This window comes from Nomascus leucogenys, chromosome 3 (genome assembly GCF_006542625.1).
Source record: "Nomascus leucogenys isolate Asia chromosome 3, Asia_NLE_v1, whole genome shotgun sequence".
Lineage (NCBI taxonomy): Eukaryota > Metazoa > Chordata > Mammalia > Primates > Hylobatidae > Nomascus > Nomascus leucogenys.
The window spans coordinates 60,990,160-61,013,895 of record NC_044383.1 but is presented as its reverse complement, the minus strand read 5'-3'; the positions used below and the strand labels follow the sequence as shown (position 1 = coordinate 61,013,895).

The 23,736-nt window shown below is 37.4% G+C and overlaps 1 protein-coding gene across 3 annotated transcripts in view; it reads left to right on the top strand.

Annotated features, from left to right (window-relative positions):
* ADGRB3 (adhesion G protein-coupled receptor B3) overlaps nucleotides 1–23,736 on the top strand; it is a 753,297-nt gene that overhangs the window by 327,751 nt on the left and 401,810 nt on the right. For all 3 annotated transcript variants that reach the window (XM_003271086.3, XM_003271085.3, XM_030809408.1), the window contains 2 exons: nucleotides 4,459–4,560; nucleotides 4,930–5,036. In XM_003271086.3, the coding sequence (XP_003271134.1) occupies nucleotides 4,459–4,560; nucleotides 4,930–5,036 (209 nt within the window). The remainder of the gene's footprint in view (nucleotides 1–4,458; nucleotides 4,561–4,929; nucleotides 5,037–23,736) is intronic.

Sequence of the window (23,736 nt, the reverse complement as noted above, 5' to 3'; positions counted from 1 at the left end):
TTCTTTCTTTTTTTTTTTTTTAAATGGAGTCTCGCTTTTTCGCCCAGGCTGGAGTGCAGTGACGCAATCTTGGCTCACTGCAAACCCTGCCTTCAAGCAATTCTTCTGCCTCAGCCTCCTAAGTAGCTGGGACTACAGGTGCACGCCACCACGCCCAGCTAATTGTTGTATTTTTAGTAGAGACGGGGTTTCACCAGGCTGGTCTTGAACTCCTGACCTCATGATCTGCCTGCCTCGGCCTCCCAAAGTGCTGGGATTACAGGCATGAGCCACTGTGCCCGTCCCAGACTGCTTTTCTTATGCACTATTGGTTCTTTCTAAAGCAGGGCCTAGCACATGTTATATTAACAGGGCCTAGCTCTAGCACATATTAGGTAAAAATGTAGCCTAGCACATGTTAGTGCTAGCACAGGTCCTAGGACATGGGCCCAGCACATGTAAGGTTAAGTGCATGGAAATAACCAATGAGATTGTTCCCCTAATTTAACCAGGACAGAATGAATGCCTGGGTGAGTGGTGGAGGGAAAATCATGGAAGGTTAAGAATAAGATAAGGATGACTAGAAGATGGATCCGATGGTTTTAGTTACGGGAACAAGATTGTAGTACCATTAGCAGAGTTAGGAAATGCAAGGAGAGGAAACAAGCAGCATTGTGGAGAAAAATGCTGGGAATTGAAGTGCGAGCAGCTTCACTTGAGATTTCTTTGGAATAGCCAAGTACAAAATGCCACAGAAACTGGCTACGCCAGCCTAAACCCAAGAAAGATATCTGAACCAAATAAACACATATAGTTGGCCATCAGTATTCATGGGTTTCATCTCTGTGGATTGAACTAACCACAAATCAAAAATATTCAGACAAGAATGATGTCTGTATTGAACATGTACAAAGTTTTTTCTTTTCATCATTTCCTAAACAATACAGTATAGCAACTATTTATACAGCATTTACATTGGATTATGTATTATAAATAGTATAGAGATGTCTTACAGTACAGTCATACCTTGGCTCCAGGGCCCTGTGACTGCTAAAATCCTGTCTACTCAAGTCCTGCAGACCACCCTGCAGAACCTGTGTGCTGGAAAATCTGCCCTTTTTAGATGCAGGTCTCACCTCCTGCCAATATCATATTTTCAATAAGTGTTTAGTTGAAAAAAATCCACATATAAGTGGACCCATGCAGCTCAAACCTGTGTTGTTCAAGGATTAACTGTATACAGGAGGAAGAGCGTAGGTTACACGCAAATACTATACCATTTTATATCAGGGAGTTGAGCATCAGTGAATTATGGTATCTGCAGGAGATCCTGGAACAAATCCCCCATAGATGACAGGGATGACTGTGTGTGTTCCTAATACATAGTGGAAGTAGAGGGCATGTGTCCAGCCATATAGCAAGCAAAGTGTGGGATCAGAAACCAACTGATTACGTACTTATTGAGGCTCCAACATTTACTAACATTTCTTCTTTTCCACTGCTTCCCCTTCATTGGCATTAATCTGGGCACCACGAGTTTCGTAGCAGTACCTTCCCTCACCACTGTCTGGTCTGTGGGCTTTGCCTTTTCTTCCTGACACTGCTGCTGCTCTCCTTAGGAGACACTTCCAAGGACCTCCGTGGCCCGCTGGTGGGAGGCGGGGTGGGGCAGCAGGGCCAGGAGCATATGCTCTCCAAAGGGTGGGGCACAGATGCAACAGGCAGTGAAGTAGCTCTGGCTTGCTAACCTTCGGAACCAGTGTGGGAATGGGTAGTTATTGGTGCTTCGCTACTGGTGGCTGCTGTACCTCTTAATTTATTTTCCTGTTGTTTCTATTCCCAAGATATTGAAGGAGTTAGTCCTACCTAGACGCTGCCCCTACCCTCACTTGAGGTGTAGATTTTTTTTGTGATTAGTTTTATTTTATTATTTTATATTTTTGATATATGACGAGTCCTCTCCTATTCATCACCACCATTCCCAAGCCAAACTGTGACAAATACAGTTCTTGTGTCCTAGGAAAGGACCATGCCATCCTCAGCACAGCTCTCCTGCCCTATTTAACAGCCCAGGTGCTTTGATGGAGCCAGGAGGGCATGGCCAGTCTCCCGAATGGGGAGGGTTTGGAGCACCTGCAAAATGACTCCTCCCCATCCAACCTCCCCCTCCTGCACTCCATTTCTCCTCTGGATTCAATATGTAATAAAGTTTGGAATTTAGGAAGAAAAATAGTTCATTTGCTTCTCTGTGCTTCTGTTTTCCCATGTGATAAATAAGGATAATAGCCACCTCTAACTCATAGGTGCTAACTCGTAGGTGGTTAGGAGAGAGCAAATGTGTCCATGCATGTAAAACTCTCCAAAAGGGCTTAATAAATACTAATATGATTATATTCCTATTATTAATATGTTTGAAATTATCCAAGAAAAACATTTAACATAAAGAAAAAGTAAGGTATGAATGATTCTGAGAAGGACATAGAGAATGAGACAAAGAAAGAATGCTCTGAGGGATTGGTGGAGGAGTGTTGGAGAATGGCTTAAGATGCTGAAGAAAGTATTTCCAAGAAGGTGAGAAAAGTCAAAATATAGTGGTACAGACAAGGCCCAGACTGTGTGAGACTAGGATGAGGTTTGTTGGCAGATCATTGGTAAGGTTAGGAGGAGACAGCTTATGAAAATGGGGCTGGTGAAGGTTGAATTAACTGCTAAACCCTATACCAAGCAAAGAGGACACCAATTGAAAACATTGCCTATGTGTTTTAATGGGAACCTGGAATAAATAAATGAATATATATTTATATATACTCAGAGGGAGAGGACTATCTTAAACAATTCAAGGTCGTGAAGAGTATATGTAGGAAACGAAAAGGGAGATGACTGAGGAGTGTGGATTCTAGGATCCAGTCCTGCTGACACCTCCACCAGCTCTGTGGAGACAGGCTTCCTCTTAGGACTTTAGACAAGCTTCCTCTTTTGGGGCCTTGGTGCCTTCATCTGTAAAGAGGAAGGAGTTGGAATAGTTGATCTTCAGCGACACTGTCAGCTTTGTAATACCCATGTGTTCAAACCATTCATCTTATCTTGGGTAATTATTTTTTTTAATATTATTTCAAGATTTAATTTGTCGACTTGCATTCTTCCCCTACTGGTAACTATAAGGTAATTTAATGAGTTCATAAATTCTGAAGTGGAATTGGTATCAGTAGAATGATGATTAACATGGATTAAATATTATATTATTCTGCAAGGAAGAGGTTTCTCCCAGGAAATCACACTCCTGTGTTTATTTAGGTACTTAGTATTTTAAGATCCTCACTTATTTATCAAGGTATTTATAATGCATATATTCATTTATTTATTTATTTATTCAATTTTGAGCAACTTCATGTGACAAACACACCATTAGGTACAAGTGATACAGAGGTGAGTCGACCTCAACAAGATCCCTAGGAAAGGGTGAAGACTGATATATGAACATGGAAGTGGCAATGTTATATGAAAAGCACAACAGTGTGTGTGTCTAGAGAAGGGACTAATATTCTTTCATATGGGAACAAGATGTCACTTTTAACACAATATAGATAGACCTCATTCTTTCACTACTATTTTGCATTTCATTATATTGCAGTTATACATCTGTTATTTTTGAAGTTATTTTTAATTTTCTTGCTTAATAATTATATTGAGATTTTGAATATAATATGACAAAAAGATCAAATTGGTATATTTTTACTGCTATCATTGCTTTTAGTCGAAGAGGTAAAAAGTTATATATTTTTAATCTTTATGCTTATTTATTTTTAACATTTAATAGTTAATAATTTTAATATGCCTTTTTGTTTGTTGGAAGTCACTTTTTTGTTTAACATCCTAAAATATTATAAATATTTTTATTGATATGCCTGCATATGTTCAACTTGTAGGCAAATCCAAATGACCTCTATAAATAGTCTACACGGTAAGCAGTTTAAAAAGAAATTACAATTCTGTAAATATTTTGTAGATACTGAAAGGAAATCTGATGGGTTTTTATCTATGTTTATGCCGCTAACATTTCAGTAAACAATATACATTAAAGCAAATGAAAGAGGCTGTGCATGGTGGCTCAATTCTATAATCCCGGCGCTTTGGGAGAAGCTCAAGATGAGCCTGGCAACATAAGGAGACCCTTTCTCTATGTAGAATTAAAAGAAAAAATCGGACAGATGCGGCAACACATGCCTGTAGTCCTAGTTACTCAAGAGGCTAAGGAGGGAGGATGGCTTGAACCCAGTAGTTTGAGGCTACACAGTGAGCTAGGATCATGCCATTGCACTCCAGCCTGGGCAACAGAGTGAGACCCCATCTCTAAAAAAAGAAAGAAAAAAAAAAGAAAACTAAGGAACTCTGCAGTTAGAGAGGTGCCTTTGACAATTGTTTATTGCCAAAATTTTTTAAACACTACTGACATTCAAGTCCTTTTGTTTAAAATTGCAGCACCTTATGAAATATGCCCTGAGGATTATCTGATGTCGATGGTGTGGAAAAGAACTCCAGCAGGCGACTTGGCATTCAATCAATGTCCCCTGAATGCCACAGGTACAGTAGGATGACCCACCCAAACCCTAATGATAATCCCCATCCAAGAACAGCATGCGGTGTTGGTTTATGAAGTCATGTTTTTGTCTTATATCCATAAATAAGTCTGTCCAATAAGCAAATAATGAAACAATTTTAGTAAAGTGCTTCATAAATGAAGCCAGTGAAGAGATACAGAAAATATTGCTGGTGTAATTGTTTCTCAGTGTGACTAATATGCATTATAAAAATAATCAAAATATCAATTTCATGTGCATGTTTTTTAAAGAAAAAAAGTGCAAACTTAATTTTTAGCCTGATTCCCAACTATGTGTGATGCCTTCAAGCATCCCTATTATAAAGCTTCTCTCTGTTCTTTGTGACACGCAGGCACCACTAGCAGACGCTGCTCTCTCAGTCTTCATGGAGTGGCCTTCTGGGAACAGCCGAGCTTTGCAAGATGCATATCAAATGAGTACAGACACTTGCAGCATTCAGTAGGTGCAAAGCCAGCTTTAGTACTTGCTCTGTTTATTTTTTGCTAATGATCACTGTGTGAGAATTTAACCTTCTGCTGTACAATCAAATCAGTAACATCTCTAAAAAAGAAATGCCTGAAGGAGAAAGCAGTGTGATAGAAAGCTAATTTTTATAAGTCAGTGCTAAATTGTTTTGTTCCTAGGACTTGGGTTTTTATGAATCCTGCTATTTAAATGAAAGAATCCTTTGTCTAGTGGGGGAAAGTCCTGAGCAAAATCTGTTATTCAGTTTTACTTATAAAAGTTAAACATATGCATTGTGGTTGGCTTAAGTCTATGTTAAATACTTATTTGAAAGTATCATGCATTTTAAAATTAAATTATTTAAATTTTCAGTAGTTGGACAATGATAAAGCTGTGTCACTTAGCTATCAAATTTCTCACTGCAGTTTGAGATTAAGACATTAAAATAAATGACAGTGTTATTGCACCAGAGAAACTTAATTACTCCCAAAAGATTACATGGGCCAAATTTTCCAAAAAAATAGCTCTTCTTTTCCCACATATCATTGACTTATTCACAGAGTATGATGCACGAATATTTTGAGCACAGTTACATTTTGCTTGGTATTTTACAAGTACAAGTCATTGTCATTACTGCAGACTGTTGTCATTTCATCCTGACAGTCAAGAGGGCCTCCATACATGAATAAACACTGTGGGGTGTAGAACAAAATATGAACATGAGCCAACTGGGAAGTTTAATCTTGGCAGGAGTGATGTTTACTTAAATGCCTTTATGTTTTGTTGTGCTTATATTTTCTTTTACTGTTCTTACTGTCACTCAAAAATATACATAACTTTTGTAAGAATCCTAAAGAGTATTCTTGCTTGTGTATGGAGAAATAGCTTATACAGTAACAACCCCTATCAACTAATAGAACTAGTATTTGTTTCATTATCAGAAAAACAAAAAAAAATGCATTTTTTAAATCTGAAAGTCAAATTCTGTACAGCATGTTTACTTACGAAACTTGGAGTTAAATTTATCATTATTTAACTATCTAGAGCATTATTTCCGTCATTATATATACTTATGTATATCTATATACAGTTGACCCTTGAATAATGTGGCAGTTAGGGGCACCAACACCCAGGGCAGTCAAAAATCCATATGTAACTTTTGACTCCTTTCAAATTTACTAATAGCCTGTTCTTGACCAGTAAGGAAGGCTCACTGATAACAAAAACAGTTTATTAACACATATTTCATATGATACATATATTTTGTACTGTATTTTTACAATAAAGTAAGCTAGAGAAAAGAACATGTTATTAAGAAAATCATAAAGAAGATAAATTATATTTGCTTGAATAGTGGAAGTGGATTATCATAAAAGTCTTCATCCTCATTATCTTTAGGCTGAGAAGGAGAAAGAGGAGGGGTTGGTCTTGCAGGCTCAGGAGTGGCAGAGGCAATACAAAATCTGCATATAAGTGGACTGCACAGTTCAAACCTGTGTTGTTCAAGGGCCATTGCTACAGATATGTGTATAGCAGTAATTGATGATTATTTGGCTATACAGCCTTATTTCTGTTGTAAATATATACTTATAGAAAAATACATAATTTTTTATATTTATCATATAAACATAAAGTTTTATATTTATATATCATATAATATGCATTATATTGATATAAATTCAAAAATAGAAATATAAATAAGATTTTATATTTATATATTATATGCAGATATATAAATATAAATATAAATATACACATGTATTTTTTATAGTCATTTTTGTTTCTATTTAGAGACAAAAATATATATAAGTGAGGGAATACAACATATAGCTTAGCTTCATAATATAAAATGTAAGAATATGAAATATAAAGCTTCTTTTATTAATAGCCGTCAATAACTCAGACCATTATATTTCAGAATTAGGTATAAGTAAAAATGTATAAATTAAATTTTAATGGATTTTATTTTTTCTAATTTTAGTCATTAGACTTTGTTTACTTTAATTATATCCATATTCAGTTCTTGTTCAGTCATGGTGATGAATGGGAATAATTGCATGGGTTAAGTATATAATGGAGCAATCTTTACAAATTTGCTAAGAATTAATAGTATCACTTTTGTTGCAGAAAATTTTCACTTTCCAAATGTACTGTTTTGTACTGCAACATTTAACTGAGGTTTCCTTCTTGAGTGCAGGCCATCTGATAATGGATTGAGATAGATACACTCAGTGAAATAGAAGAAATGAAATCTCAAAGTGTGAATCCTGTTGAAATTATTCAGTCAATAATTGACAGCAAATATGAATATGCCCTTGTTGACTTGGGTACAATTATCAGTTGCATGATCTTGTATAGTAAAAAGCTGCCTCTGTTTATTCGGCTCCTACATAGTACCAGGCACTTGGCTGGAAACTTTCATAAATGAATCTCAGTCCTCACAAGAGTCTGCAAGATGGGTGTCCATGCCGCAGTTTACATAAAAAGAAACTGAATATCTGTAGGGGAGCAGTCCACTTCAGTGAGGTAAAGAGTGAAAATATGCCCTAGGCACAATTGTTCCAAAACCTAATCTCTTTCCTTTAGGCCATTCAACCTTCTGAACTTTTGATATGAAATCATCTGTCCTACACTCTATTGCTGGGAGCACTATTTTCTGCTTACATGTTCTTAGGAAAAGTCATATGATCACACTCAAGTCTTAGCTTGCTATTTACAAAATGGAATTGGTTCCGTCATCTTAGCACCTGTGGAAGTTTTGGAATGGAACAAATGAGATATGTGAAATAATCATACATTGTGAAAGAGTTGTGTAACAATGGGCATTAATATTTCTGGGTTCAGAAAATTGACTTTGAGTTTAAAGTATTGTTTTAATAAGAATAAAATTTTGGAACTCAACATATTGTTCATTTGAGCTGTACCTGTAGAAAAGTATAGATAAATTAGATATGGATAGATGGTTGGATAGCTAGGTAGGTAGGTAGATAGATACACAGATAGGTAGGTAGATAGATACATAGATAGGTAGATAGAGATAAGATAGATGTTGCATATATTTTGGCACGTGAATTATGCTTAAATACATGTATGAAATACACACACATTTGTACATGCATACATACACAAATCTAGGGCTTGCCTAAAGAGCATGATCTTTTTACATGTTCAGTAAAGTATAGGATGAATGAATCCATGCTTTCAGTAATGCTTACGTCACACATCAGCCTTATCATCCATACTCTGCATACTCAGTTGGAAACAGAAATGAGATCAACGTTTCTGCATAGTCTTACTCATTCTGTTGCTTTGCTAAGTCATGCTTTGTCTAAGTAGCAAAACTAGATAGTATTTGTGATATAGAACATTTGAGACTTCCTCAAATTCTTAAATTAGTTTGGAGACTTTGCATTTTTCTCCTCTAGTACAGTTTATCATTTCAACATTTAATCCTTGAGAGATTTCATTTTCTTACCCCTCTATATTTTAAAAGTTCATTCAATAATAATTAATTATAATCTACTGTAGAAAAATATTTTAAATAGGGAGATCTATGTTTTCCAACTATTTGAAACATAGATTACAATATATGTGTATACCTACTTTATAAATATATAGCAATCACCTAAATTTGAAATGAAATTTTATCATTAATAAACGTTAGTTGTGTATGTTCTATGAACTCTCAGTTATAAACCAGTTGAGGTAAACAAAAGGGTCATCAATAAGTTTAAGTTATAAAATCACTAATCTGTTATGTTGGACATTTGGTTTTTTCTTTTTTTATATATCTTCATTGCTATAGTTCCTAACACAATACTAAGCATATACTATTAATAAATATTTCATAGATTTTTGAGTAAAGCACGACTTTGCTACATTTCTTATCAGTAGAAGGATACTAGTAGCTGGAGGGTTCTGAGAAGGTGATACACCAGACTTAATGTTTATACATATTAACCACATGAAAGGAACGAGTATTAGCCTTCATGTGCAATTTCTCCAGCCCCCAAATACCTAGAGATGTGTAGTGATTGGTGACATCACTTTATGAAATTATTCGGCCATTGTATAACAATTTCAATTAGTTAATACTTACAAAGTTTATTTGGAAGCCTTATAAGATGCAAAGTTAAACACTATCATACCAATGTTGTTTTTTAAAAAAGACACAAATATACATACCCAATTAAATAAAATTGAGAATATGAGAACAAAGTGCTAAACATTGTGAGATTCTTGGAAATTTTAAATTTTTAATATGTTAATGTTTCATTTGATACTCTGGAGTATTTTTTGAATTGTATACCAGACAAAGTAAACATAATTGCAGAACTCTTCAAAAATAGGCACAGGAGTCAAATAAATTAACAACATCATTTCTTAATTACTTATAAGCTATTTGGAGAACATGACTAAATATTTTTGTCCGGTGGACCAGCCTACACTTGAACAAATAGACTTATTTTGTCTTTGGTATATGCAAACAATCACAGGCAACATTCTCTTTCTCTCTCTTCTCTCCTCTTCCTCCTCTTCCTCTCTTTTACATACATACAAACACACACCTGGGGAGACAAGCTGTGTGTAACTGGAAGAATGTATGCCCCTGTAGGTAGACAAATATAAAGCAAAGGGGGTTGATCCAAGCATACCAATGCTTTCCCCTAAATTTATTGGACAGGTATATCACTCCTCCTTCCCTGGAGATAAGTGAGTGATGAAGATGGAGAAATGCTAAAGATACTACTATAATGGAAGCTCATCCATAGGGAAATACGAAGAGTTAGGTATAAATGTCCCCTTTTAGGTTATTTTTCTCAAAACTCTGTTTCTCTGATTCAAATTTTCATTAAACAAACAAATACAAATGTTGGAGTGATTATTTGGTCATCTTTACCTAACATTTTTTACAGTGTTAAAGAGCTTGAATCCCATTTAAGGACTTTATTTCTCCTACTTTCCTCTACTCTTTTCTTTTCTCTTTTTTAAATTTTATTATTATTATACTTTAAGTTTTAGGGTATATGTGCAAAAATTGCAGGTTTGTTACATCTGTATACATGTGCCATGTTGGTGTGCTGCAACCATTAACTCGTCATTTACCATTAGGTATATCTCCTAATGCTATCCCTCCCCCCTCCCCCCACCACCCACCTCCCCCACCCGACAACAGTCCCCGGAGTGTGATGTTCCCCTTCCTGTGTCCATGTGTTCTCATTGTTCAATTCCCACCTATGAGTGAGAACATGCAGTGTTTGGTTTTTTGTCCTTGCAATAGTTTGCTGAGAATGATGGTTTCCAGTTTCATCCATATCCCTACAAAGGACATGAACTCATCATTTTTTATGGCTGCATAGTATTCCATGCTGTATATGTGCCACATTTTCTTACTCCAGTCTATCGTTGTTGGACATTTGGGTTGGTTCCAACTCTTTGCTATTGTGAATAGTGCCGCAATAAACATACGTGTGCATGTGTCTTTATAGCAGCATGATTTATAATCTTTAGGTATATACCCAGTAATGGGATGGCTGGGTCAAATGGTATTTCTAGTTCTACATCCCTGAGGAATCGCCACACTGACTTCCACAATGGTTGAACTAGTTTACAGTACCACCAACAGTGTAGAAGTGTTCCTATTTCTCCACATCCTCTCCAGCACCTGTTGTTTACTGACTTTTTAATGATGGCCATTCTAACAGGTGTGAGATGGTATCTCATTATGGTTTTGATTTGCATTTCTCTGATGGCCGTGATTATTAGCATTTTTTCATGTGTTTTTTGGCTGCATAAATGTCTTCTTTTGAGAAGTGTCTGTTCATGTCCTTTGCCCACTTTTTGATGGGGTTGTTTGTTTTTTTCTTGTAAATTTGTTTGAGTTCATTGTAGATTCTGGATATTAGCCCTTTGTCAGATGAGTAGGTTGTGAAAATTTTCTCCCATTTTGTAGGTTGCCTGTTCACTCTGATGGTAGTTTCTCTTGCTGTGCAGAAGCTCTTTAGTTTGATTAGATCCCATTTGTCAATTCTGGCTTTTGTTGCCATTGCGTTTGGTGTTTTAGACATGAAGTCCTTGCCAATGCCTATGTCCTGAACGGTATTGCCTAGGTTTTCTTGTAGGATTTTCATGGTTTTAGGTCTAACATGTAAGTCTTTAATCCATCTTGAATTAATTTTTGTATAAGGTGTAAGGAAGGGATCCAGTTTCAGCTTCTACATATGGCTAGCCAGTTTTCCCAGCACCATTTATTAAATAGGGAATCCTTTCCCCATTTCTTGTTTTTGTCAGGTTTGTCAAAGATCACATGGTTGTAGATATGCGGCATTATTTCTCAGGGCTCTGTTCTGTTCCATTGATCTATATCTCTGTTTTGGTACCAGCACCATACTGTTTTGGTTACTGTAGCCTTGTAGTATAGTTTGAAGACAGGTAGCGTGATGCCTCCGGCTTTGTTCTTTTGGCTTAGGATTGACTTGGCAACGCGGGCTCTTTTTTGGTTCCATATGAACTTTAAAGTAGTTTTTTCCAATCCTGTGAAGAAAGTCATTGGTAGCTTGATGGGGATGGCATTGAATCTATAAATTACCTTGGGCAGTATGGCCATTTTCATGATATTGATTCTTCCTACCCATGAGGATGGAATGTTCTTCCATTTGTTTGTATCCTCTTTTATTTCATTGAGCAGTGGTTTGTAGTTCTCCTTGAAGAGATCCTTCACATCCCTTGTAAGTTGGATTCCTAGGTATTTTATTCTCTTTGAAGCAATTGTGAATGGGAGTTCACCATGATTTGGCTCTCTGTTTGTCTGTGATTGGTGTGCAAGAATGCTTGTGATTTTTGTACATTGATTTTGTATCCTGAGATTTTGCTGAAGTTGCTTATCAGCTTAAGGAGATTTTGGGCTGAGACGATGGGGTTTTCTAGATATACAATCATGTCATCTGCAAACCGGGACAATTTGACTTCCTCTTTTCCTAATTGAATTCCCTTTATTTCCTTCTCCTGCCTAATTGCCCTGGCCAGAACTTCCAGCACTATGTTGAATAGGAGTGATGAGAGAGGGCATCCCTGTCTTGTGCCAGTTTTCAAAGGCAGTGCTTCCAGTTTTTGTCCATTCAGTATGATATTGGCTGTGGGTTTGTCATAGATAGCGCTTATTATTTTGAGATATGTCCCATCGATACCTAATTTATTGAGAGTTTTTAGCATGAAGAGTTCTTGAATTTTGTCCAAGGTCTTTTCTGCATCTATTGAGATAATCATGTGGTTTTTGTCTTTGGTTCTGTTTATATGCTGGATTACATTTATTGATTTGCATATGTTGAACCAGCCTTGCATCCCAGGGATGAAGCCCACTTGATCATGGTGGATAAGCTTTTTGATGTGCTGCTGGATTCAGTTTGCCAGTATTTTATTGAGGATTTTTGCATCAATGTTCATCAAGGATATTGGTCTGAAATTCTCTTTTTTGGTTGTGTCTCTGCCAGGCTTTGTATCAGGATGATGCTGTCCTCATAAAATGAGTTAGGGAGGATTCCCTCTTTTTCTATTGATTGGAATAGTTTCAGAAGGAATGGTACCAGTTCCTCCTTGTACCTCTGGTAGAATTCAGCTGTGAATTCATCTGGTCCTGGACTTTTTTTGGTTGGTAAGCTACTGATTATTGCCACAATTTCAGAGCCTGTTATTGGTCTATTCAGAGATTCAACTTCTTCCTTGTTTAGTCTTCAGAGGGTGTATATGTCGAGGAATTTATCCATTTCTTCTAGAGTTTCTAGTTTATTTGCATAGAGGTGTTTGTAGTATTCTCTGATGGTAGTTTGTATTTCTGAGGGATTGGTGGTGATATCCCCTTTATCTTTTTTTTTTTTTTTTTTTTTTTGAGACGGAGTCTTGCTCTGTCGCCCAGGCTGGAGTGCAGTGGAGCAATCTCAGCTCACTGCAAGCTCTGCCTCCCGGGTTCACGCCATTCTCCTGCCTCAGCCTCTCCAAGTAGCTGGGACTAGAGATGCCTGCCACCAGGCCCGGCTAATTTTTTTTTTTTTTTTTTTTTTTTTTTGTATTTTTAGTAGAGACGGGGTTTCACCATGGTCTCGATCTCCTGACCTCGTGATCTGCCCGCCTCGGCCTCCCAAAATGCTGGGATTACAAGCATGAGCCACTGCGCCCGGCCCCCCTTTATCATTTTTCATTGCATCTATTTGATTCTTCTCTCTTTTCTTCTTTATTAGTCTTGCTAGCGGTCTATCCATTTTGTTTATCTTTTCAAAAAACCAGCTCCTGGATTCATTAATTTTTGAAGGGTTTTTTGTGTCCCTATTTCCTTCAGTTCTGCTCTGATTTTAGTTATTTCTTGTCTTCTGCTAGCTTTTGAATGTGTTTGCTCTTGCTTTTCTAGTTCTTTTAATTGTGATGTTAAGGTGTCAATTTTGGATCTTTCCTGCTTTCTCTTGTGAGCATTTAGTGTTATAAATTTCCCTCTACACACTGCTTTGAATGTGTCTCGGAGATTCTGATATGTTGTATCTTTGTTCTCGTTGGTTTCAAAGAACATCTTTATTTCTGCCTTCATTTCATTATGTACCCAATAGTCATTCAGGAGCAGGTTGTTCAGTTTCCATGTAGTTGAGCGGTTTTGAATGAGTTTCTTAATCCTGAGTTCTAGTTTGATTGCACTGTGGTCTCAGAGACAGTTTGTTATAATTTCTGTTCTTTTACATTTGCTGAGGATTGCTTTACTTCCAACTATGTGGTCAATTTTGGAATAGGTGTGGTGTGGTGCTGAAAAAAATGTATATTCTGTTGATTTGGGGTGGAGAGTTCTGTGGATGTCTATTAGGTCCGCTTGGTGCAGAGCTGAGTTCAATTCCTGGGTATCCTTGTTAACTTTCTGTCTCGTTGATCTGTCTAATGTTGACAGTGGGGTGTTAAAGTCTCCCATTATTATTGTGTGGGAGTCTAAGTTCTTTGTAGGTCACTCAGGACTTGCTTTATGAATATGGGTGCTCCTGTATTGGGTGCATATATATTTAGGATAGTTAGCTCTTCTCATTGCATTGATCCCTTTACCATTATGTAATGGCCTTCTTTGTCTCTTTTGATCTTTGTTGGTTTAAAGTCTGTTTTATCAGAGACTAGGATTGCAACCCCTGCCTCTTTTTGTTTTCCATTTGCTTGATAGATCTTCCTCCATCCCTTTATTTTGAGCCTATGTGTGTCTCTGCACCTGAGATGGGTTTCCTGAATACAGCACACTGATGGGTCTTGACTCTTTATGCAATTTGCCAGTCTGTGTCTTTTAATTGGAGCATTTAGTCCATTTACATTTAAAGTTAATATTGTTATGTGTGAATTTGGTCCTGTCATTATGATGTTAGCTGGTTATTTTGCTCGTTAGTTGATGCAGCTTCTTCCTAGCCTTGATGATCTTTACATTTTGGCATGTTTTTGCAGTGGCTGGTACCAGTTGTTCCTTTCCATGTTTAGTGCTTCCTTCAGGACCTCTTGTAGGTCAGGCCTGGTGGTGACAAAAGCTCTCAGCATTTGCTTCTCTGTAAAGCATTTTATTTCTCCTTCACTTATGAAGCTTAGTTTGGCTGGATATGAAATTCTGGGTTGAAAATTCTTTTCTTTAAGAATGTTGAATATTGGCTCCCATTCTCCTCTGGCTTGTAGAGTTTCTGCTGAGAGATCCGCTGTTAGTCTAATGGGCTTCCCTTTGTGGGTAACCCGACCTTTCTCTCTGGCTGCCCTTAACATTTTTTCCTTCATTTCAACTTTGGTGAATCTGACAATTATGTGTCTTGGAGTTGCTCTTCTCAAGGTGTATCTTTGTGGCGTTCTCTGTATTTCCTGAATCTGAATGTTGGCCTGCCTTGCTAGATTGGGGAAGTTCTCCTGGATAATATCCTGCAGAGTGTTTTCCAACTTGGTTCCATTCTCTCCATCACTTTCAGGTACACCAATCAGACGTAGATTTGGTCTTTTCACATAGTCCCATATTTCTTGGAGGCTTTGTTTGTTTCTTTTTATTCTTTTTTCTCTAAACTTCCCTTCTTGCTTCATTTCATTCAGTTCATCTTCCATCACCAATACCCTTTCTTCCAGTTGATCGCATCGGCTCCTGAGGCTTCTGCATTCTTCGCGTAGTTCTCGAGCCTTGGCTTTCAGCTCCATCAGCTCCTTTAAGGACTTCTCTGCATTGATTATTCTAGGTATCCATTCGTCTAATTTTTTTCCAAAGTTTTTAACTTCTTTGCCATTGGTTTGAATTTCCTCCTGTAGCTCGGAGTAGTTTGATCATCTGAAGCCTTCTTCTCTCAACTCATCAAAGTCATTCTCTGTCCAGCTTTGTTCCATTACTGGTGAGGAGCTGTGTTCCTTTGGAGGAGGAGAGGCGCTCTGCTTTTTAGAGTTTCCAATTTTTCTGCTCTGTTTTTTTCCCTATCTTTGTGGTTTTATCTACTTTTGGTCTTTGATGATGGTGACGTACAGATGGGTTTTTGGTGTGGATGTCCTTTCTGTTTGTTAGTTTTCGTTCTACCAGACAGGACCCTCAGCTGCAGGTCTGTTGGAGTTTGCTAGAGGTCCACACCAGACCCTGTTTGCCTGGATCAGCAGACATGGCTGCAGAACAGAGGTGGCTGTAGAACAGTGGATACTGGTGATCTGCAAATGCTGCTGCCTGATTGTTCCTCTGGAAGTTTTGTCTCAGAGGAGTATCCGGCCCTGTGAGGTGTCAGTCTGCCCCTACTGGGGGGTGCCTCCCACTTAGGCTGCTCAAGGGTCAGGGACCCACTTGAGGAGGCAGTCTGCCTGTTCTCAGATCTCCAGCTGCATGTTGGGAGAACCACTACTCTCTTCAAAGCTGTCAGACAGGGACATTTAAGTCTGCAGAGGATACTGCTGTCTTTTTGTTTGTCTGTGCCCTGCCCCCAGAGCTGGAGCCTACAGATGCAGGCAGGCCTCCTTGAGCTGTGGTGGACTCCACCCAGTTCGAGCTTCCTGGCTGCTTTGTTTAACTAATCAAGCCTGGGCAATGGCAAGCGCCCCTCCCCCAGCCTTGCTGCTGCCTTGCAGTTTGATCTCAGACTGCTGTGCTAGCAGCAATCAGCGAGACTCCGTGGGCATAGGACCCTCCAAACCAGGTGCGGGATATAATCTCCTGGTGTGCCATTTTTTAAGCCCATTGGAAAAGCACAGTATAAGGGTGGGAGTGACCCGATTTTCCCGGTGCCGTCTGTCACCCCTTTCTTTGAGTAGGAAAGGGAACTCCCTGACCCCTTTTGCTTCCCGAGTGAGGCAATGCCTCTCCATGCTTTGGCTTGCGCCCAGTGCACTGCACCCACCGTCCTGCACCCACAGTCTGGCACTCCCTAGTGAGATGATCCCAGTACCTCAGATGGAAATGCAGAAATCACCCGTCTTCTGCGTCGCTCACGCTGGGAGCTGTAGACTGGAGCTGTTCCTATTCAGCCATCTTGGCTCCACACTCCTCCCCTACTCTTATGGGTAGTTTATTAGAACAGATAGCTGGAGCTACAGACAGAGAAACCAAGAGAGACAAAGAAACTGAGACAAAGAGAAAGACAGAAAGTAGGAGAATATTTGCTTTCCTTTTTTCTCCCTACTTGCTCTCGAGTTAATGCAACAAAACTCATGTCTCACACTTTTTTGTCACCATCTCATTGCACAAATGCTCAGCACATTGCCTAAAAAACGATAACACGTTTTATTACTGCAGCTTATTTGGGGGAAGAAAACAAAACAGTACCATCATAGGTCTTGTTTACAACAAATATGTATTGAGCTAAAAAGTATGCTTGTCTTATTGTTTCTTTAATGAGCAATTAAGAAACCAATAAACAAATGCCGAGGTTCCGCTGGTCATAGGAACTAGCAGATGATTTTTAATTTTCAAGTATTCACCAATTAGGTGGGAGTGAGTGAGCCTGTGAGACAGGAGTTACCTGTTCTGCAAGTTCTGTGTAATACAATAAGGCTGGAACATGGCAAGTCATGGAAAAGCAGGGAGCACCTAAATCAGTAGTTCTTAATCGTGACAACATTATAATCACGTGGAAGTTCTTAACCCTGAATCAATAAGGAAGTCACTCCAGACCAATTAAACAGGATTGTTACCACACCGTAGTACACATTCAGTAACTGTGAGTTATTATTATTACTAATTGTAACATTGATTTTGCATCCATATACATGTATTTCTAGCTACATGGTCCTCTCGTGAAATCACGTGGACAACTTAGTACTCAAGACATAGCATTTGACTGCCTTTTAATTCTTGTCACCACACTCCAAAATGTTGTGAGTACTCACGGAATTCAAATAATCATTGCAGAACCCAACAATAACAAGGAAAAGTTAACAGAGTATTGCTTTCTCTAAAATGGGCAGAAGTCTCTTTATTTCATTCAGAACCACCTGTTAGAGTTTTGAGATCTGAGTTCAGCTCCACAGTTATGGAGTTTTTAACATGTGGTCCTGAATAAAATTATGTGTTCACTATGTTTACAGCACATAATAATAGCTCACATTTATTGAAGCTGATGGGAAACAAACAAACTTGGAAGGGAGGTGTTATTTAAATCTTTCTTTTCTAAGCAATTCGTATGTCAACAACATATTTCACAAATTCCTAATGAGTTTTCCATTATGCCTGTAAAACTTCCAATTGTAGTGACTTTATGTATTGTATTATAAGTCTGGAACAGGGCTGGTGAACTGCTTCTATAAGAACAAGATAGTAAATACTTTAGACTTTACATGCCATATGGCTTCTGTTGCAACTATTCAACTCTGCTTTGTGGTACAAGAGCACAGCTACAGACAGTAAATAAACAAATGGGCATGGCTGTGTTTCTGCAAAACATCATACAAAAACAAGCAGTGGGTTGGATTTAGCCTGCAGGCTGTAGTTTACTGATTCCTAGTCTACGATACACTTTGTTTCTGTTTTTAAGATCACAACACTTTTGGGGTTCTCCAAAGAATGGACAATGTCTATATTTTTATTTATTTATTTATTTATTTATTATTTATTTATTTATTTTAGACAGAATCTCGCTCTGTCGCCCAGGCTGGAGTGCAATGGTGCGATCTCGGCTCACTGCAAACTCTGCCTCCCGGGTTCAAGAGATTATCCTGCCTCAGCCTCCTGAGTAGCTGGGATTACAGGCGCCCACCACCATGCCTGGCTAATTTTTGTAGTTTCAGTAGAAACGGGGTTTCATCATGTTGGCCGGGCTGGTCTCGAACTCCTGACCTCGTGATCTGCCCGCCTCGGCCTCCCAAAGTACATTTATAACTGTAACATCTGCATAATCTGTGAGTCTACTTTGCTTTTCTTTTTGTCTGTCATATCTCCGGGCCACTTTTCATATCCAGTAATATTTTATTGAATGTCAGACATTGCATAAAATAAACATACGGTTTTCAAATCATACTGGCTAATGTATCCCAAAAAGTATCCTTCCTTTCCTTAGCTATTCAAATACAGTGAGGAGTTGACACTTTAATTCAATCAGAAATTGATCTGGGTCAGGGCTGTTTTGCACTTGTAATAAGACTATATCTGCTTAGACTGCCTTTCTCCATGTTTGTAGAGCCTACATGTGCCCATCCTGTCAGCTCTGAAAGACAGAGAGAGATTCAGCTCAGCCTTCAGAAGTTGCTAGTTCCATGTTCTAGCTTTCTGCCCAAGCAACTTCAAATCTGTCAACTGTCTTGAGGGTGAGACCAACTGGGTGCTTAACACTGGACTCTTCCCTCAGTTCCCAAAGCTCTTAAAGGAAAGGGAAAATTGCAATTCTGCATTTAAGAAGTTTTCATCCTATCTCCTCAGCTTTTTACACAGGGAAGAAGCTCAGCAAATGGCTCACGAGAAAAAAAATCTCAGCAGCATTTTTAGGGCCCCTCAAATTTTCACTATATTTTTCCATCTCTGGCCAACCAAATTACATTCATTTATCTTTCTACCCCAGAGGTACTCTGCCTCACCCATGCTTGACTCTCAATTCTTACCCAGAATTAACAAACTTTTGCAGGAGAAAAAAATGAATTAAATATTTGGCTTACCTCAGAAAAGATGTCTACTCTTTGGAAATTTAGTTCATCTCATTCTCACTACTTACATAGCTCTCTGATGTTCTTGAAAGTGTCATTTTTGTAATTTATGTGAGTTTTTCTAGTTGCAGTGACAAAATCATTGGTCTTATATAAGTGAGACATTAACCCAAACCAGTAAATTTAAATTGTATTATAAAAAAGAAAAATAATCTTTAGTCACATATAATTGTGTTCCCTTGGAAATTTTAAGGAAGCCTAATATATATATGAAATATCTCTAATAAATATAGTTTTGTTCTATTTTTAACCCTATAGCTTATTACTGATTATATCAATAAAAGCTGAGGAGATTTTTAAGCTTCTCCCAAAGTATGCCTTTACTGTGGCTTGGAGGATAAATGTTAGAGTCAGTTTTAGGCATTGAAACTTTTTGAAGTGACTTCATGGCCATACCACCCTGAATGGGCCTGATCTCGTCTGAAACTTTTGAAGTGAAACTTATTTATAGGTTAGCACATAATTGTATAGTATATAACATATATATAGTATATCTATAAGTGTATCGTATAATTGTAATTAAATATAATTGTATAGAGAAGTATATTTAGACTAATACCAAAGGGAAAAAAAATTACAAAAGAAACTATACTGTGTTATTCAATCATTTATGTATCCATTCATCTACCCATTAATTCATTATACAAATAATCATTGACCTTTAACTATGTGCCAAGTAGAGCTCAAGGACCTGGGGAAGCAACTTGAATGTAACACACATAAATTCAAGGTAAATATAAATAGACAGGAGATGAGATTAAAAATAATTGCAAATTTTTATATGTTAAAGGAAATTAGCAGGGTGCCAACATACAGAATAATGTTTGGAAACGACTTCAGATTAAAATAAAATAAAACAAAAAAACAGTGAGGTCTCTCTATTTCTTTTTAGAAATAACATTTAATACTGTGACCTGAAAGATGAGATGAATGCATGAGATGAACATGTAAACGGTGGAGAGAATGACTATGTCAGGAAATGACAGCACATTCCATGTAGCAAAAATAACATATGGAAATACCTTGAGGTCTTTAAGAAAGCAAAAAGATCTACTGGCCAGAGGTAGTAAGCAAGAAGAGAGTGTCATGACATGAGGCTGGAGAGCTGTGCCTTAAGGCCTTTGCTAGCAGTTTGGATTTAATACTAAGTGCAATGGGAATGCATTGAGAAGAGGGATGGTTTGATTAGATCTAATTAAAGAGGGTCATATGAGGTTTCTATGGAGGATAGACCATAGGGTGGCAGGACTGGAAGCTTTGAAACCTGCTGCAGTAATCCAGACGAGAGATGATGGTGTCCTTTATTAAGGTTAGTAATCACATTTGGCTGGTTATAATGTCATTTTTCTGAGGCAGAGAAGGCAGGACCACGAGGAATAATTTGGGACAGATGAGGTTTGGGGTTGTCAAAGGTTGTTTCTATTAAATCTGGAGAATGTAATTGGATATGGGAGTCGGAAACTCAGATTCTAATTTCTGGACAGGAAATAATTTTGGAAGTCATCAACACAAAGAACAGGAGATTATGAAGTAAAAAATGGTTGTATATTCATCCCTTTCTAAATTTTAATAATGAATGAGAGCAGAAGAATAGGGTAGTAGTTAGGAGGATATGTAAGGCCAAAAAAGGGTTTTGTATTATTTTGTTTTGTTTTAAATGAGAAATAGTATAATATTTTTATATGTTAAAGTAAATGATCCAGTAAAAATTTAGAAGAGAAACATGAAAAATTAAAGAAAACCCAAGAAGGCAAAAAGAAATGTTAGCAATAGCAAAAGTCAAAAAATTGACTTTGATAGGAAAAAAGATACTTTCTCCTTTATAACCAGAGGAAAGCAGATGGGAAAGATGAATACAGTGAAAAGAGCTTAGTGGGTTTTGTGTGGGAGAGATTATGGGGTTTTCATCTGATGGATTCTTTTTTCTCCATTTAGTATGAGGCAGGATCATTAGCTAAGAGTGAGGATTTAGGAGGAAATGTGTGTCTTTCCAAGAGAGATGAAAAGGTATAAAACAGTTATTTCCAGAAGGTTGAAAATAAGCCTATTAGAGAAATATAATAGGATTAGCAGGTTTCATTGTGTACAACCTGAAGTCTGAAATACAGAATTTAGAGTATAGCTGTCGGTTTAGTTATGATTTTCCTCCAACAAAGTTGAGCTACTTGTGTGCAGGTGCAGGAAAGGTATTTGTTAAAGCCTTGCTATTCAGAATGTTTTCTGAGGACCAGAGGTATCTGCAGCACCTGAGAGCTTGTTAGAAATGTAGCATCTTAGACTCTGCCCCAGACCTACTTTATCAGAATCAGCAACTTTGAAAAGTGCTCTTTGTGATTCACTGCACATTAAAGTTTGAGAAGCACTGTGGTAGATTTTATCCAGCATTGATATTTTGATGAATGAATCCATCAGCATTAGAGGCAAAGAAGTAAGATGACTATTAATTAGTTAGCATCATACCATCACAAAACATATTATATTAGATGATATCTGATTTTCCTCTTCTGGGCATATGGGAGGATTGTACTTCTTCACCCCCTTGATGTTAGGTACCTGTGTGGCTAGTTCTGGTCAATTAGTTGTGCATGGAGGTGACCATTGCCATGTCAGGCCTGAGAGTGTCATTCATTGCCATTGCAAGGTCTTTTATCCTCCATCATCTCATCTATAATAAACAGAGCCTCCTTGATGATGTGGGTTGCATATGCAGTGTGATAAATATTCCTTTGTGGCTTTCAGGTACTGAGATTTGGAAGTAGTTAGCACAGCATAATCTATCCTATTCTGACTGGTGTACAATCTCTAGAACCAGAAGAGTTAAGTAATGGAAATAGAATTGAGAAATCTACAGAGAAACATCATGTTACTTAGTGCTCTGCTTCTGTTTGGGGAGGTTTCTAAAAGCTTGGGTGCCAGTCTGTGGCCACTATACTGTTTTGAGCTCACAGAGCATGCTCTAGTTCCATCTGCTGGCTCAAAATATTTATGAGAACATCTAGATTTGTTCGATGTTTAGAAAAGAAGTCTCACCTACATATGTCCTTTGCTCAGGATTTCAGTTTTGTCAAATTCTAGCCAAAAACTCTGAAATTGAAGATATTCCTTGTTTATATTGGATAGGCAAATTTACTATGCTCTCATTCTTATTTTGGAAATTTCAGGCTTTACAGGAAAGTATGCACAGTTTATACCTGACTCAATTTTCTCCATGGCTCAGTTTATTCCCATAACAATAATTTTCAGTTCTCAAATTCATGCTGTCCAATCTCTCATTTCAGATATTCCTCAGACAAGAAACTGGGATATCTGAAGCACTTTTGGCCAAATGCCGTTCAACCCACAATTCTGAGGTCTATGTGATACATATATGATTTATGCAGTGAAATTCTGGACCAAATCTGCACTGTCATATTGTCTCCAGACAATGATTTTATTCTCAGAATTGATGTTTCCACTTTAGGGCAATTCTGAGATGAACACAAACTCTTCATATCAAACGTAGAGAAAATTAAGAAATATTCATTTACCAGAACTAAGGGTGTATCTTCTTTTTCACATAGAATAGTCTCTATATTTCCTGGAGACTTCAGGTAGATTTGTAAATAATCAAATACCATTGTCCAATGAGTGACTTTGGTCTTAGGAAATGACAGATTATGAACTAAATTAAAAGATGTATATTTAGATTGTTGCTTTATGAAAAAGCTCTATGTATAATTATCTTTTAATTAAAGCCACTTAGAACTGTGAAAGCCTTTAATATACCTTGCAGATGGACTGTAGGAGTTGATGCTGAAAATAATATATAAATATATGATGTTTAAAATGTATCATTTGCACAGAGCAACTATGACAAACCTTTTTTTAATATTCACACAATAGCAGCAACTGTGGCTGGCAGTGGGAGGCTTGAAATGAAAAGAATAAGGTTATTTCAGAAACACACCTACTCTTTAAACCATGACCCTGTCCACATCTCTCTGTAAAAAGAACAAGGAGGCTTAATCCAGAACTCTGAAGAGGAACTATTTTTAGACTCATTTTTCCCCCTTTCACTGTTGATCTTCTCAATAGTAGTAAATATGAATGACACAGAAACTTTTAAGACTTGTCCTTTGGAGCAGTAATGCTCACAGTGTTGCAATGTGAGCGAGCATAATCGCTGATAATTATAATTTTAAAAGGAAATATGAAAATTATAAAAAACCTTTCTGAATTATTTCCATGATTAAATTACGATAATCAAAACACGCTACCCAAAGGAAATGGAGTCCTTAAGGTAACCTTGGGTTTTATTCAACCTCCACTTGAGTAAAACTACCTACAAAATCTTCTATAGGTATTGGTAAATGGCTTTAGAAATGCTTACACATTATATTCCAAAATAACAACTACTACTCAAATAATTTTCAATACCTCAAGAGTCCGGTGAGTTGCTTCATGTCTTTTGTTTCTTCATATGAAAAAGATTGAATTTCTCCTTAACACAAACGTGGTTGATAATGATTTTTAAATATTCTGAACAGATTAAACATACGAACACATTTAA